The sequence below is a fragment of the Amblyomma mixtum genome, chromosome 8 (genome assembly GCF_055824585.1).
Source record: "Amblyomma mixtum isolate Tamu chromosome 8, ASM5582458v1, whole genome shotgun sequence".
Classification (NCBI taxonomy): domain Eukaryota; kingdom Metazoa; phylum Arthropoda; class Arachnida; order Ixodida; family Ixodidae; genus Amblyomma; species Amblyomma mixtum.
Genome location: NC_143019.1, coordinates 90,596,068 through 90,613,875, shown reverse-complemented (window position 1 = coordinate 90,613,875; position 17,808 = coordinate 90,596,068). Strand labels below are relative to the sequence as shown.

General features: G+C 47.8%; 1 protein-coding gene and 1 non-coding gene across 2 annotated transcripts; one reads left to right on the top strand and one right to left on the bottom strand.

The window, feature by feature from the left end:
• Positions 1-11,578: 11,578 nt before the first annotated feature.
• On the bottom strand, positions 11,579-11,650 carry TRNAA-CGC (transfer RNA alanine (anticodon CGC)). The gene has a single exon. It is a non-coding gene; the product is annotated as a tRNA-Ala (tRNA).
• A 4,942-nt stretch (positions 11,651-16,592) lies between these two features.
• LOC149333468 (uncharacterized) lies at positions 16,593-17,513 on the top strand. The gene has a single exon (XM_089558690.1). It carries the CDS (start codon positions 16,614-16,616, stop codon positions 17,469-17,471), a length of 858 nt encoding a protein of 285 aa, XP_089414816.1. The 5' UTR covers positions 16,593-16,613; the 3' UTR covers positions 17,472-17,513.
• Positions 17,514-17,808: the final 295 nt, after the last annotated feature.

The window sequence follows — 17,808 nt, the reverse complement described above, 5'->3', positions numbered from 1 at the left end:
CAATCAAAATAAATGGGGAAAACGGGTGATGTTTCTGCATAATTGTTTAAGGTCAGGGTATACACAGTGCCTCACGACCATCAAAGCACCGCAATCTTGAGAGAATTATAGCATCGTCTTAAATCATAAAAAGCGATGAGTTAAGTACTTGCGAACTGCAAACCGATCAGCTTGCCATCCATTGTTTACCATGTATTAACTTAATCTCTAATCAAATTATAAGTGCCTTAGAATTCAGCCTCGCTTAAGACCAGCCTGGCTTTCAGATCATTAATATACAGCCTTCAAAGATTACAATGAAATATTTATTTAAAACAAGCATCAGCAGTCAAGCAGGCATTCAGTAAACAAGGCGTACAATAGGCTTGGGTTGCTTGAAAAAAGTTTAAAAGATTTTCGCTGTGACCGTTCTCATTGGAATACATGTGAGAGATGATTGCCCATCCAAAACATGCATGGCTGAGTATGCACAATGCAAAGTGATCGAAAAACACATCGATCAGCTGTTTTGCGAGATAAGTGAGGCAGCCGAGATAGCAAAGCTGGGAGATGATTGTATCAGCAAACCATCAATACTTTTGAGAAAGAAAGAACCGGAGCTGTTGGAATTACCGGAGCTGTTGGTGGAAGTGATGATACGTCTAGCAGAAGTCAAGTGTATGTGTCTCGTGTGGTTCGCAACAGTGTATAAAGCAATGCATGCTTCGAAATAAACCTGTTGGAAGTCAGCACTCGTTTTGTGTTCTTGTTCTATGTGTCCAGTCTGTGGTTTTTGCGCTGTTACTTGAAGATGAATAACCAACAAGCCCAAGCTGCTGTTCTGACTAACCTGAGCTGTATCTGGTTTGTCATCAAAAGGGAGATTATGGAGCATTTAGGCAATTCATACAATGGTCTATTTTTGATATATACATACAGCATTCCGTGTAAATAACATCCGTGAAATTTATGGCTAATCTTGGGTCGAATGCGCTTCTGTAAGCCACAGTCCTTACCATGAAAGAGCAAACTGTGTGTCTAAAGGATTACATATGACAGCATGATATCAAAGCCACACAGACAGCCTGGCTTCACATAGAAAAAAAGCAGAGGAATAAAATGAAGCAACTCGTCAAATAATTGCATGTGAACCTTCACACGTAGCAAATATAATCAGGAAATATCCTTATTGGTTTATTGGGGTTTAACGTCCCAAAGCAACTCAGGCTATGAGGGACGCCCAAATATTCTTCAATCCGGACGTTAAACACCTATAAATCAAATCAAATGAAATCAAATTCCGCATATACGGGCATAACCGTACCTTTTGCTGGGCTAGTTTGTGTGACATTGTGTTCAGCGCCCGTCCTGTCCGTCTTTCTGTGTGGTTTGTGTAGAATTTAGAGCTGTTTTTACTTTCCTCAGCAGAGCGGGCATAACCCACTGAAGCTATCGCGTCATAGCGCTAAGGCAGAGCTTAAGACCTATTTCACCGATATTTGTCTTACCCCCGGCTTGACCTTGAAAACCAAGCCTGCAAGCCAAACCAAACTGAAAACCTGAGTTCTAGCACATATAATTCTCATTTGTTATAACCCCGCCTAACTGTATACTGTATCTTTTTTATGCGAAGCATATTGCTAGAGCTACCACTCACGCCGTCGCCGTGGGACCCCCACGTGACACCGTGACGTCACACCACGTGACATCGGATGAGAGAGCCGGCCTCCACCTGGCGCCGTCGCCGTGGGACCCCTAGCCGTCACACCCGCGCATTCCCGCGCATTTCGAACGCGCGTTCACACTCGGTGTAGGTGAAACGCTCGCTCCACCGGGCAGGCAGACGCGGCTTCCGTGGCAATCCAGGCGCTCACCCAACGCGCGTCTCGGGGTTAGTCGGCGTTCCGCTGTAGCCATGCCGTTGTCTTCCCCAACGACGAAGGCTTCTAGTGGTTGTATTAAAATGACCAAGTATTCAACCAAGGAAAGCCATGTATTACCAAGCCTAGCCACTAATATGCTTCGCATTCCCCAGGCTTAGCCAAGCTGAGCCTCAGCAATTTTTTCTTTTTAAAGCGCTCGCATGGCATCAATGTCCGAAATGCCCTTGCTTCTACGCACAGTTGCCATGGAGCTATTTTATGAGGTAGCCTACCTAGGGTTTTGTGTGCGTTCCAAGGTTGTCACCGAAGTATTTTATGAGGGTTCCTACCTCGCGGTCTTCGTGGTAGTGAAGGTTGTCATCGCGGTGTATTTTATGACGTTTCCTGCCGAGGCTCTTTGTGTTCTTGTCTAATAAAATAGTGCAACTGAAGTCCTACAGGAACGCACAGCTGTTGCAGCGATTACAAAACGGAGGGTCTCAGAGAGCGAGATCAACTTTATTTACGGAAAAGCTAACCGAAACCTCAAACTTAACTCAAGGCACTAGAGTTAGGCATAGGAAGCTGCCATTTTACGTCATATAAAATGACTATATTTATTCCGAAGACCACACCTTGCCAGTTACCTGATGGATGACTCTTGTTCGCTGTTATTCCGATCTAGGTGCTCTCAAAGGGGATTTAAATCTCGTTGGAAATCGGTCCCTAGAATTCCTTCTTTCGAGCCGATCGCGTTACCATCGTATTGCTGCAGGGCATTCTTCTTTCCTTATTTTACGGATTGATTATTTTGACAGCCACTGATGCAGTAGCTTGAAAAATTTACTCCTCCTGTTGATCGGTGGCGGGCACTTTTCGCAACAAAGCTGCTTTTAACAATGCAACCGCGGCGTCAAAGCGGAGGGGCTGTATGGTACTGGTGCCGCTTAAAGCCAGTATGCACATTCCTTCGCTGGTGCAGCACCCGGATCCGAGGTGCACTTGCGAGCTGATAGCAAGGTGCCTACCCCTCAGCGAGCCACTTCTTCTCCTGGTGGCTTTAGAGTCACCCTTAAATAAGTCACAGTTGCTGCAAGGAAATACACTTCACCGGTAGCTATAAGACCAGCACAAGAGGATATTTTCACAATAGAGTGGATCTGCATTAATTTTGGAAATAAACTGTCAACTTGCTTCAGTGTGAGTATTAGGAGTTATTGACATTAAATTTTAAGGAAACTGGTCCAACCAAGTTTGCCATTTCTCAGGACAAGCATGTGTTAACGGAGCTGGGTTGCAAAATTCTCCACTCTTTAGCTACTTTCTGACATTTTTTCTCAAATTTTTTTGTTCAAGTCCTGTAGTGCCTGCCTATGCAAGTTCTTTGTATAATTATCAATGGCAGAAGAATTAATGTAGCTGAAAAGTTCCCGGGCGGCGCAAAACTTCATTGAAAGCCATTGCGAAGTTCGACACCCAATTGATAGCCTAAATTAGACTGCGACGTTGCACACGAACCCAAACTCGCCACATTGTTGGTGAACCACGGAGAAGCGATTGTTTTTTAGCTAAGAATTTTCAATTTGGCCGCTCTAAAGATACACTACAACTACATGCTCTGCGACAGGTTACAGAAGCAATGAATATCTGCTCAACGCAATTGAGCTGGAGTAATTCCCAAAAATTATCGAGGTGTTAAAAGATTCTCGTGAATATAACGGACATAAAGAAACAGCAGCAGCCCTCGCCGTTGCCTACTTTTTTGACAAACGTTTAAGCTGTAGTTTATTTGTGAAGCTTATGCCACTGGGGAATTTGGCAATCAAGCACTTCAGCCGTCCGTAGATTTTGCACTCAGTATTCGCGTCGCAATTCTATCTTGCTTACCAGAGCAATCTTCTGAACAATTCCTGAGGATGTAGCTGTGTCGCAGAAAGCAAATGTAGCAAAAGTTCTTCTACTTCAGAAACAAAATAATGCCCTGCTCACTTGAATTGATGTTCTAGTCGCTGTTTTGGCGTTATTATGGCAGCGGCACTCATACTGCTTCGGCTTCAACATAATTTGTAACAGTTTGGTAAAAATTTGTATATAAGGCATTAAGGCCAGGATTTCGAATTAAGGCATTAAGGGCATGGAAGGATTCGGACAGGGGTTCCAAATTGTTCCATAGCGGCTGTAAGGTACGTGGGGGCCTCCGTGCCCAGGATGGTGGCAGTTCGAAGCATGACGCTTGTAGGGAGCACGACGTCAGCAGACATGTCTCGACTTTGAACGGCCAACTCCTCACAGACAATCTGGCGGACCACAGAATCGATGTAGTCCGATCCGGTTATGTCGACGCTAGCAACGGTCGCCACGTTGGGAAGTCAGCCAAATTCGGGCGTAATCCGCCGCTTCATAAGTGCTTCAAATCACGGCAATATTCCAAAACATCGGGTGCTGACCACATTTTCTCTTTCGCAATCAGGAAGTTGAAAACACCTTCACCAATACCGTTCTAAAGGCGCCGAACTTCGTCCTTGCCAGACATATTGCGATTGACGAGACGGCAGAGTTTGAGCACTTCCCTGATATATTTGGTACAAATACCCCGGCATCTGTTCTCATTGAGCGAGGATCTACTATGCTTGTTTCATTTTTGCAAGGAGGTCCCCGAAATTTTCCCTATTTCCTCAACGGAGCCTTCGAGATTTTTCAACCACAGCTCAGAGGTCTCGGGGAGGAAGAAGACTACACGATCAGCTGTGCCGCAAGGTCCCAGCGGTTGTGCGTATTGACTACCTGGTAGTTGGTGAGCCAGTCATTGACGTCGTCATCAGCCTGCCTGCTGAACATGCGCGCCTGGGGGGGGCCAATGACTGAAATGTCCAGGCGCCTTAGTCTACGTCTCTTGAGAGGCATGACGGAGACTTCCGGGGGCAGCGTGGCGAAGAATCGGAAGGCAGTGGTTGCTATACACCTATACATTCCAAAGGCAAATAGAACACGTGCGGAACAGCACAACCGGCGGATTGTAAGCAAGAACTGCGTTGAAGCGGTGGAAGATCCAAGACATTAACCAGCAAGGCCCCATCAAGATTGTTACCGCTGATGTGTGTTTACTTACAAGTGCTGGGTAGGCTCAAGAGCAGCACCGTCACACACATACCCACATACCCACACTTGAATATCGACGAAGACTCGGGACGAAGCGATTGCTATACACCTGTATATAGTAAAGGAAAAAGAAACGCGTGCGGAAGAGCAACACCGATGGCTTCTACATAAAATAGGGATGCACTGAAAAGGGGTGAGGGTTTGGATGAAAAAGAAGAAAAAGGAATACTTTATTATGGAAGAATGTAACCATGCATAGCGTAGAAAACATTGCAAGATTGAGCAACGCAGTCGATGAGATTGGAGGCAAAAAGTTTGAACAGTGGTATAAACATACCTGCGGCTGAGCCCATGTGTGGTTGCGCCAAATGATAGCAAGAGCGATGTTCTCCTCCGCTTCTCGTAACACTTCTTCCTTCCGCGTCAGACACCGCACAAATTTTCCAGATCTCGATGCGCAGGCGAAGCTCATCCTCCAACCGCAATATATAATTCAGCCCAGAAATGTATTGAACTCAATTGGGATAATAGTACAGTTCGATATATCAATAATTCGGTATATAAAAGATGTCACCTGAAAAGCCTATATGTAATCTAGAAGCGACAATGCATTGCCGACACGCTACTGTCACGCTTCTGGCAGCATCGTGCCACTTGTAAATCTGGAGCCAGCAGTCCGCTCGCCAGGCGTTGCTAGGCGTAAGCGACTTTTCATCGTAGCCAGAGCGGATGGTGGGTTGGGACTAAAGATTGCCTATTATAGACCGACTAAACGTGTTACCAGTTGAATCTTATAATACTAAGGCACAGATAGCTTTCCTAACTCCTTCGGCAGCGAGCAGACCAAAGCACGCTAGGCTGAGGGCAGCCAGCATACTATATTAATTCAGTTTGGCTTCCTACTATTACAGCGATGTGGCGTGCAAAATGAGAAGAAACCGAATTATACCTTCAAGCATGCCCCGTCTTCAGATCGTGACGCGGTTACACATTGCCAGCACTAGCAGGCACGTGGCCGACTCACAGCTGTGCGCGAAAAGTGATCACAAAGCACCGTTTAGAGTAGTGCCTCTTGCATTGAGGCGGAGCTCTGAATTGAAATATATATATATATATATATATATATATATATATATATATATATATATATATATATATATTGTAGTGAATTACAATGAACGCGCCTGAACTATTATGAATGCACCTCAGGTTGCCTCGATGGCAGACGAAGAAGTTGACGACGAAGTGTGCCGGCGCGCGGCTCCAGCTCTCTGGCTGTGTAGACTGACTGTGATTTTGCTGCCGTCCGCTCAGCTGTTTGGTGAACTGTATAGCTCAGTTCACTAGTACGCGAACCCCCTTTCATTTGGTGGAGGTTGCGGTCGTCTGACACCCTGGACCTTCGCAGCCGTCTTCTCCCGCCGCTCATAATGCCTTAGGACTCCGTGCCCAGTCCTGCCCCACCCACCACGAGCGTTCTGAGCGCTGGAGCGATGCGGCAGCGTGATCCCGCTTTCTTCAGTGGCACCGGCGACGATGACGTCGAGGATTGGCTGGCATCGTACGAACGGGTGAGCACCCATAACAAGTGGGACGATGCACTCAAACTCAACAACGTCATCTTCTACCTTTCGGACGTTGCGAACCTATGGTTCAGAAACCACGAATCCGACATCCCCACGTGGTCAGCTTTCAAGTCCAATTTTTCTGGTGTATTTGGCAGGCCTGCGGTGCGCAAGCTGCGCGCGGAACAACGTCTGCGAAGTCGGGCGCAGCTGCCTGGTGAAAATTTCACCAGCTACATAGAGGACGTTGTGAACCTGTGCACACGAGTTGATGCCTCTATGTCTGAGCGCGCCAAGATTGAGAACATTTTGAAAGGAATCGACGACGATGCGTTCCAGATGCTTCTGGCACGCAATCCCACCACAGTCGCCGACGTCATTACTCATTGCCAGAACTTTGACGAACTTCGGAAGCGACGCATCCTCACCCGTTCTCCGCTCTCGCAGCAGGAATCGCTTGCTTCCCTCACATCTGACACCGACCCGGCGCAACTGTCACCCCAGATAAAGCAGTTTGTTCGGGAGGAAGTCGCGCGTCAGCTCTCGTTGATGCCCTCCAGTCACGACGCTGCGACTCCTCTGGTGGCGCCATTGCAGGAGGTCATCCGCCATGAAGTTGCCGAGGCTATTCCTACTGCACATCCAGTACCTTCGGTTGCTCCATTAACCTACGCCGAAGCTCAGTATCCCCAACCATCTCCTATACCCGCCCGGATGACCTACGCTGAAGCAGCGGCGCGCTCCGTGCCCCTGACTGTTCCACCTCGTCAGCCCGTCCTGCGCCCCGCCTCGTCTCTACGACCAGCCCCGGTTTCTTCGCCGTCTCCGCAGCGGCTTTACAACCCTTGGCGCACATCGGATAACCGTCCCATCTGTTACTCCTGTGGGTACCCGGGACATGTCGCCCGCCACTGTCGCCGTCGCATGGTGGCATTGCCAACCATCTCAACTCCTGTGCATCCATCCCAGATGTTTTATTCGGCTTCTCCATCCTCGCCGCTAGACGTGTACGCCCCCGACCGTGGTGCTTACGAGACCCGACGTTCTCCATCACCGCGCCGCCGCTCACTGTCACCAATGCGCCGTCGCCCTCCCTCCGCTGAAGAGGGAAACTAAGATCCGCAGTTCCGGAGGCAAGAACTGCGCGCTGTTCGAAAAACTCAAGGCCTCTGTTTTCCCCACGCAACGTTTTTCAGGTCATCGTCGACGGACTGCCGGTACATGCGCTTATCGACACGGGTGCTTCAGTATCAGTGATTCACGAAAAACTCTGCCGCCGCTTGCGCAAAGTCACAACGTCATTTACGGGTCTCTCGCTCCGCACCGCTAGTGAACAGTGCATTGCCCCTCTCGCCTCGTGCACAGCGCGAGTCATCATTGACGATATACTGTATCCAGTCGAATTGTTGGAGCTGTCCTCGTGCTCGCATGACATAATTCTCGGGTGGGACTTTCTGTCACACAACAACGCCGTCATCGATTGCGCCCGCGCTGAAGTTGAATTTTTTCCTTTGTTTGACGAGCTTACTACTGAAACCTCTGCCCCCTTGCCACTCAAGGTCACTATCGCTGAAGATGTTGACGTAGCGCCGGGAGCATCTGCCCTTGTTTCCCTGTCGTGCCGTGCCGCGTCGGATGACACCGTTTTATTTACGCCATCTGCTTCCTTTGTACGCCGGAAGAACCTGCCGCTACCTTCCGCTGTCCTCGATGTTCGGCGGGGTGTCACGAAGATGCGGCTCTACAATCCATCCCCGTGTGCCCTTACCCTGCTACCTGGTGAGTCCCCTGGCTGCATTCAACCTGTCTGCCTTCTCTCTGCCCTTAATATCCGCGAGGCAGCCAGCGGTCCCTCTCTAAACGCCATGCATTCCGAGCTCGCTACTGAACCTGAGCCTGACGAACTTTTCCGCGCCGCCATCGACGATACTCTTCCGTCCACCTACCGTCAGCAGCTTTCAGCCCTTCTCCACACTTTCCGCTTCGCTTTCGATGCAGCCCATCAGCCTTTAGGCCGTACATCAACCGTGGCTCATCGCATTGAGACCGGCTCCCACCCGCCTTTTCGGCAGCGCCCCTATCGCGTGTCTGCGGCTGAGCGTCAAGTGATAAGTGAGCACGTTGAAGACATGCTGCTCCGTGGCGTCATCCGTCCCTCTCACAGCCCTTGGTCTTCTCCGGTGGTGCTGGTCAAGAAGAAAGACGGTTCTATCAGATTTTGTGTCGATTACCGGCGACTGAACAAAATTACCCACAAAGACAATTATCCGCTTCCCCGAATCGATGACGCTCTTGACTGTCTCCAAGGTGCCGAATACTTCTCCTCTCTTGATTTGCGTTCGGGCTACTGGCAGGTCCCGATGGCTGCCGCTGACCGTGAGAAGACCGCATTCGTTACCCCCGACGGCCTTTACGAGTTCAACGTTATGCCATTCGGCCTGTGCAACGCGCCAGCTACATTCGAAAGAATGATGGATAACGTCTTACGGAAGCTGAAGTGGCATACGTGCCTCTGTTACTTGGACGATATCGTTGTCTTTTCGGTAGATTTCTCCACTCACCTCACGCGCCTGCAGCAGGTTCTGACTTGCCTCACCGACGCCGGCCTACAGCTTAATCTGAAGAAGTGCCACTTCGGCGCCCGGCAGCTAACCATCTTGGGTCACATTGTATCTAAGGAAGGCGTTCTCCCCGACCCGGCCAAACTTCGCGCTGTTGCGGAGTTTCCCAAGCCGACAACAATGAAGCAGCTTTGGAGCTTTATCGGTCTGTGCTCCTATTTTCGGCGCTTCGTCCGCAATTTTGCATCGATCATTGCGCCACTCACGAAACTGCTTGGAACCGACAACCACCTGTCCGCTTGGTCCCCCGAATGCGAAGACGCGTTCACCACACTGCGCCGTCTTCTTACCTCGCCGCCCATACTTCGCCACTACGATCCGAGAGCCCCTACCGAGGTGCATACTGATGCAAGTGGCGTCGGCCTCGGAGCTATCCTGACTCAGCGGAAAGATGGTTATGAGGAATACGTCGTGGCGTATGCGAGTCGGGTGCTCAGCAAGGCTGAATGCAACTATTCCGTTACGGAAAAGGAATACTTAGCGATCGTCTGGGCACTCATGAAATTTCGACCCTATCTGTACGGCCGCCAGTTTGATGTCGTCACGGACCATCACGCGCTTTGCTGGTTGTCGTCTCTTAAAGACCCGGCCGGCCTCCTCGCCCGGTGGGCTCTTCGCCTTCAGGAGTTCGACATCCGCGGTGTATATCGCTCTGGCCGCAGGCACATGGACGCCGACGCTCTATCTCGATCGCCTCTGCCCACCGCCGCTGCATGCTCATCTGTGCCTGAACCCGTCCTTTCGCCTCTTACCACCTCTGATATGCTTGCGGAACAGCGCAAAGAGCCGTGGCTTGCGTCGATCATCGACGTCGTGACCAACGCTCACACTGCTGTGCCTTCGCGCACTCTCCGCCGCAAGGCACCCCATTTTGCGTTCCGTGATGGCCTGCTCTACCGCCGTAACTACACGCAAGATGGTTGACGGTGGCTCCTCGCGATACCTCGCCATTTACGTTCTGAGATCTGTGCCTCGTTTCACGCTGACCCACAATGTGCCCACGCCGGTGTGTTGAAGACGTTTCAAAGAATATCTCAACGTTATTATTGGCGGGGCATGTACGGGTACATTCGCCAATACGTCCGCTCCTGCATCGCCTGTCAGCGACGCAAGTCTCCCGCGCCCCGTACGAGCGGCCCCTTGCAGCCATTGCCGTGCCCGGCTCGCCCATTCGATCGTGTTGGCGTCGACCTCTACGGCCCGCTGCCCTACACGTTATCTGGGAACCGCTGGATAATTGTTGGCGTCGACCACCTAACCCGATATGCAGAGACCGCCGCACTACCCGCTGCCACTGCTCGTGACGTTGCCCACTTCCTGCTGCACAATTTTGTTCTTCGCCATGGTGCGCCGCGCGAGTTGCTCAGTGATCGAGGCCGTGTCTTTCTTTCGGACGTGGTGGATGCCCTCCTCAGAGAGTGTCGCATCATTCATCGGACCACCACTGCCTACCACCCTCAAACTAACGGGCTGACTGAGCGCTTTAATCGCACTCTCGGCGATATGCTCACCATGTACGTCTCGTCAGATCAGTCTAACTGGGACGCTGTGCTGCCTTTTGTGACGTACGCATACAATACCGCCACCCAGTCAACCACCGGATTTTCCCCTTTCTGCCTGTTGTATGGCCGTGAGCCGTCCTCCACAATGGGCACGGTTTTGCCGTACACTCCGGAAGCCTCCGAATGCACGCCACTTTCCGAACTCGCCAAGCACGCCGAGGAATGTCGCCAACTGGCCCGTTCTTTCACCTCGGACTCCCAAGGTCGCCGAAAGCATGAACACGATGCCCATCAAACCGCGCACGCTTTCTCTCCAGGTTCATTAGTTTGGCTTTGGGTCCCCTCCACTACACCAGGACAGTCTTCGAAATTTCGCAGAGAACATCATGGCCCTTACCGGGTCGTCGAATCAACATCCCCTGTTAATTATATTGTAGAGCCGCTTACACCCTCTTCGGACTTGCGTCGTCGCGGCCGTGAGCTTGTCCATGTCAGTCGCCTCAAGACTTCTTACGACCCGCTCCTCTTGCCATCACCATAGGTCGCCAGGATGGCTCCTCTTCCATCCCGGGGCCATTGTAGTGAATTACAATGAACGCGCCTGAACTATTATGAATGCGCCTCAGGTTGCCTCGATGGCAGACGAAGAAGTTGACGACGAAGTGTGCCGGCGCGCGGCTCCAGCTCTCTGGCTGTGTAGACTGACTGTGATTTTGCTGCCGTCCGCTCAGCTGTTTGGTGAACTGTATAGCTCAGTTCACTAGTACGCGAACCCCCTTTCAATATATATATATATATATATATATATATATATATATGAGAGAAACCAAAGGACGCAGGGGATTTTTAATTAATTTATTTATTTTGTGCTGTTGTTCGATTTTAGAATATTGCTGAATATGTGATCGCTTAAAGCTAATTGATTAGAAAAGCAGAAAAAAACAACCACATGCCGCTGGTGGGATCCGAACCCACGACCTCCGAATTGCGCGTCCGGTGCTCTACCGCTGAGCTACGGCGACGACTGTCAAATAATCTGCTTTCGGGGGTAGTTATATTTACAAATAACCTAACTTTGGGAGTGTTCACCAGCGCCACCCACGTTCTTAAGCGGCGGACGTAGCACGTCCTGAGTTACCGCTGATGTGACGTAGAACGTCATCGAACGGCGAGGGTGGAATCTGTGTGAGAACCCTCTTATGCCTCCTATGGCATCAAGGCTGTCAGAACCGAGGCCCTCGCTAAGCAATTATGCAAACAAGGGAGGGGAATGAGGGGCTCGTTATAAATATCAGAGAAGCCAACAGCCACAGGAACCAATCAATTAGCTTTAAGCGATAACATATTCAATAATATTCTAAAATCGAACAACAGCACAAAATAAATAAATTAATTAAAAATTCCCTGCGTCCTTTGGTTTCTGTCTAGAGGTCATAGAGACGCATACAATTGGCTGGCACTTCCCTTCTTTCGTTAACCACCCCCACGGTTTTTTTTCCCTCTTCCGAACTAGTTTGCGTGCCCGCCCAGGCCCGCCTCCCTGTTTCACCTCTTTCACGCGGCGCCTTTGCTGACGCATCATGGCGTTTTGGTTTCGTGTCTCGGCTGTGTTCCTCTTTCCCCTTTGGTTTTTCTCATTTCTTTGATTTTTTTTCTTTTTTTCTTTCATGTTATTTTTTCTTTTTCAAGCCCTCTGTGTGCCATGTTCACTGCTATAAGAAGACGGGTCCATGCACTGTATGATGATTCTTCAAAAAGGCCAGTCCCCGGTCGAAACGTTGAATAAATCTGTTAAGTTTTTGAATGTGACTTTCCCAACTTATTATATTTTTAATCAGTTGCCTTGAAGATTTTGTTATGCCTTACGTATATGTGTGTGTGTGTTTAGATTTTAGATATATATTTAGATTTTGGAGATAGATTTTTTAATCAATTATCTTTAAGCGTTAACTAATTCGGTAATATTCTCTATTGATCAACACCACAAAAAAGTAAATATATATAAAATTCCTTGTGTCGCTTGGTTTCTGAGGCTGTTGTGCTCTCTTAACTATATATATGTCATACCCAATAAGTCCGAATGCCAGACGTCACCTGAACGAACATAGCCACCGCGGAGATTATGGTGTTTAGATGCTGGCCCGAACGACGTGGCTACGATCTCAACCGTGGCAGTCGAATTTGATTCAAGTGCCGTGCTTGAGGCCTATTTACTCTGCCATGTCATGGCACGTTAAACAACCACAAATGGTAAGAATTACTCGGAGCACTCCACTGTGTCGTCTTCCATATCCAGAGTCGCAATGAGTTGTTAAGCTCTACGAAACGAAACCAAACAATAGCGCCAGGAGAAAGCTTCAGAATGGCAAGCAGAAAAAAAAAACAGAGGAGCGAGCAGAGGGGACGGTCTGCCGCAGCGCTTGCCTACAAATTAAATATACACTCGCATGATCGGATTGGCATTTGCGAGAAGGGAAACGAAAGAAGAAGAAAAGGGGTTCAGAGCCGAAAATGGAAGAACACATGCGCGTATTTCTGAGTGCCTGAGCCGCATTTGACCCTTCCGCACGTGTGGCACTGCCTCACGGTGAGGAACACGCACACAAAAGGTTAACAATTCATGCTGCCCACGGTGAGTGCCGCAAGCGTCGTACTGAATAGGTTAGTGTAAAAGGTGGCTACCAAATCGAGTCGTATTCCGTACGAATGTATAAAAAATAAGTTCAGTGGGAGAGCAATAACAGGGATAAATGAACATTGTACTCGTGTAGCTCAAGTGTTATTGAAGGCACCAAACATAATAAATTATTCAAAGTGCACAAAACTTTTCAACGAAAGACTTACTACACTACTGGAAACTTTAATCGAAAGGAATTTCACTCTGATGTAGTATAGCCGCCGCGGTGGCTCAGTGGTCATGACACTCGGCTGCTGACCCGAAAGACGTGGGTTCGATCCTGGCCATCGCGATCGCATTTTGATACACGTAAAATGTTAGAGGCCCGTCTACTGCGCGATATCAGTGCACAATCAAGAACCCTAGGTGGTCGAAATTTCTGGAGCCCTCAATTACGGCATCCTTCATAGCTTGAGTTGCTCTTTGACGTTAAACCACATAAAACAAAGCTGCAACCAACACCCATGTAAATGTTTTCACCAACGAGAGAAGTTTTAATAGCGTAGGTGTAAACAGAAAGCCAGCGCCGCACAATAAAGTAGTGATTCACACTGAAAGGACAGTATCTATATCTGAGTCGGTAGAGCAGCGCCATGCACCATACATGGGTTTATCAAACAATAATCAAATAGAAGTAGGTAGGAGGAATCATGCGGGCTGCTGTAAATCATAACAGGTTTGGCTGGACAGTGTACCTGTGCTCTCTTTAATGTTAGCTTACATGGCAATGAAGTTAATAATTAGTTATGAGTAATAATACTCCTGTCGCAATGGGTGAAGCATGTTTTGTGAAGTATTACGACAATGAAAGAGGCAAATGATAGTCCTTGCCTGTTTGCGTGTCTCCAAATAGGCTGATCTTGTAGTATACGCGTTCTGTGAATATTTATTCTTAAGTCGACAGCTATTGCTCTCTGCCGAATATATTGCGCTCTTCCGACACCGTACTTGAGACGGCAGTCTAGGTTACTGGAGTCAGAGACGTGGTTCGTCGAGCTGTCGTTGCTGCATTCATGACCGTGCAAGGTTGCCAGTGAGGGTTATTGCAAGGCTCGCATTCGGGATCTTCATCAGTGGTTATTTTCAAGGAAGCTGTGACCTTTTTGATGGTTCTTGCCCTCCTCTATATCCCACGGAGTCGTTCTGTAAAAAAGCGCTTCATTTTGTGACTTTACACTAGGATGGCGAGGTGCTTCTTGAGAACAGCACTACCATTCGGTGCTAATTCCACATAGGTGAGTACAAAATAATTTAGGCATTCGAAGGTATTTTCATTTACTACTGTGGTGCCACCTTCTTCTGCAGCTTTTCTAATCGCATCGTCAGTAATGGGCATTGGGTAATGCTGTCGGCCCGAACTCATGCCGAGTGTCTCAGAGTTGGAAGCGCACTCCTCTTCACGGGAGTCTCGTTTGAATCCTATGGTCGGGACTTAGGTTAGGCCTTTCTTCCAGTGTTTTGCATGGACACTTTCAAAATTAAATCATTGATCTTTTTGTTCGGATTCTTAAGCATCGAGGTGAGGACACGGTTTTGCGATATCTGAAGTGTGATATCCATAGTGGCGGAGTACGTATGATAAAAAGAGATGTTGCTATGAGCATTATTGAAATTTGCGATGAATTTCAGCAGCTTGCCTTCTCACGGCAGCTCATATTACCTCGTTAGCAAACCTCCCCAAAAGAAGGCGTAAGCCAGCCCCAGTCGAGGTGATTTGTTTTTGAGGGTATTCATAAATACATTCGTATAAAGAAGACAAATTATATTCCCAATTGAAGCTCCCTAATATGCACAAAGTGGTGGCCGTCAATTCACAGCTATTAAATTAATTCGAAGTTATTCATTTCAAACAAGCGCAGCATTGCTGCAGATGCCATGCCATTATTACTCTTTTATATTCAGCATATCTGAAAGTGTTAACAACATCGATTCCATCTGAGTGCGGTATGTTGTATAAGCACGTGACGTCGGGGATGACGAGTAGGCTGTTTTCTGTAATGAAGATATCAGTTACGGCAGGAAAGAAATGAGCTTTATCTTTGACATGGAAGCGCAGGTGGTTGGAACTTTTTTAATCAGGCTCTCGTCCAAATCTGGAGCTTTCCTTAGGTTCCCATTCCAGAAATATTTCGTTTTCTTCAATATGTTTTCTTTTGGGCAATATAAAACCTACCTGGAATGACATATATATTGAAATAATGAACATAGCCGTCTATTCAGTTATTTTCAATACTTTCTGCAAAGTCCTCCGCCGCGGTTTAAATAACGTGTTTAGAATAAAAGGTTAGGTCAGAAGCGACAGGTTTTCAAAAAAAAAAATATAATGCCTTGGAGCCTTGGTCCTTAATTTTCTAGTCTTGCGTTTCCAAGACAAAGTCTTCCCCTTTTTCTGGTGGCTACTATATAAGTACGTCACAACGCTTACCAAGAAATTTTAAGAAATTGATTTTTTTTTGTGTGTGTGAAAAAAATGCACTTCAGTAATCAGAGGCCTGTTATATTCCGCCAGGGTGTCTTTGTATTATATATTTATTTATTTGTAACGCTGAGTGTGCCGCGCGGCATAAAACGTGGTATTAGTGACGAACGGTGTAATACGTTACAAAAAGGCATGAAGCCCGGTTGCGTGTAAAAGTCACATAAGCTTCGAGCACAAATGTTTTTCGTTGCTACTACTACTACTACTACTACTACTACTACTACTACTACTACTACTACTACTACTACTACTACTATTACTACTACTACTACTATTAATACTACTACTAAAATTGTATTATACATAGGTCGACCCATTTATCGCGCTTTAAATGAGGGGTCTCCATTTTCCGCTGTCTTATCACAGCGCTCTTGAAAGCCGAAGCGACGGGGAAAATTATCTAAATGCATGTAAATTGGGTGCTCCTTTATGTTTCCACTGACGCAGTATACACTAAATTCTTTTGAAAAGCTACCGTATTCTTTTTTGGAGAGGTTGAAATCAGAGGAATAATTATAGAAATATCCACAGGTTTTCATGAAATGAGAAGCTAATTCACTGTCAGCAGGTTGTCCGGGCGTATGTATTTCTCTTGCAAGAGACGCTGTATCCAATTATTTTGCGCAGCAAAAATAGCTCCTCCGGCCGTTCTTGGGAATATTCACTTTTGACTGGAAGAAAAGACAGATTTGTGGCCGAGCAACAAGTATATCCTAATCTTCCTTCCAGCCGTTTCAAACTAAAGTTGTCATTATTGAAAAAGATGGGTGGCGACCGTTTCGCGTTGTTGGCGGAATGGCGTAGACCCTGCGATCCGCTAATCTTTGCGATGCAGGTTAGTAAATCATATGCCTTATTTGCCAAAAGATCAAGCAATTATGTTCTGGTGCAGTTCCCGAGCCCACAGTGCTGTTTTGCCATTGCCGCCGAGTGTGCCACTGTTGTTCATTCTTTGCTATTGTTATCAGGAGATATCAAAACTAACCCTGGTCCTAACGACAACAGTGCAGTACTCGCGGAACTCCAGAAACTAACCGCAGGCCAAACCCAACTAATAGCCGAGGTACAAGGACTGAAAACCCAGCTCACTATTACAGATAAAACCATAACCGATTTAAGCAATCGTATGACCGACCTGGAAAAACACTACCAAGCGCTACTTCCCCTTCGAAACGACATTGAAAAGATGCAGGCTGACACAAGCAACATGGCGCGTATAATCCAGGAACTAGAAACCCGCATAGATGACGCTGAAAACAGATCACGCCGTAACAATCTCATCTTCTATGGTATCCCTGACACTACTGATAGCGAAACGTGGGCAGAATCTGAAAAACTAATCATTGATGTCTGCCGTAATAGCCTTCAAATAACTGTGGAACCTCACGAAATAGAAAGAGCTCATCGCCTCGGTCGTCACTCACAAGATAAAAATCGTCCCATAATCGTGAAATTCACAAGTAGCAAAACTAAAGAATCCCTCCTATCAAATGGGCGGAACCTGAAAGACACGGTTTATAGTGTTGGAGAGGACTTCTCGCATGCCGTTCGTCACGCGCGAAAACAACTTGTTGCATTTGCTAAAGCCAGGTCTGCCAAATTTTCCTTGCGATTTAAAACACTTCACATCGGCTCGAACCGTTATATTTTTGACACTTCATCTAACACCGTAAAGCAACTCGCGTAGCAATCGTCCCTTCACCCTACACCAATAAAACGCCAGCGCGCGACACCCTCAAATGTTTCCTCAAATGTTATCTGCCGCCGCGGTGGCTCAGCGGCTATGGTGCTCGGCTGCTGACCCAAAAGACGCGGGTTCGATCCCGGCCGCGGCGGCTAGAATTTCTTTGGAGGAGAAATTCTAGAGGCCCGTGTACTGTGCGATGTCAGTGCACGTTAAAGAACCCCAGGTGGTCGAAATTTCCGGAGCCCTCCACTACGGCGTCTCTCATAGCCTTAGTCGCTTTGGGACGTTAAACCCCATAAACCATAAACCATCAAATGTTATCTCGTTTTCCGTGATA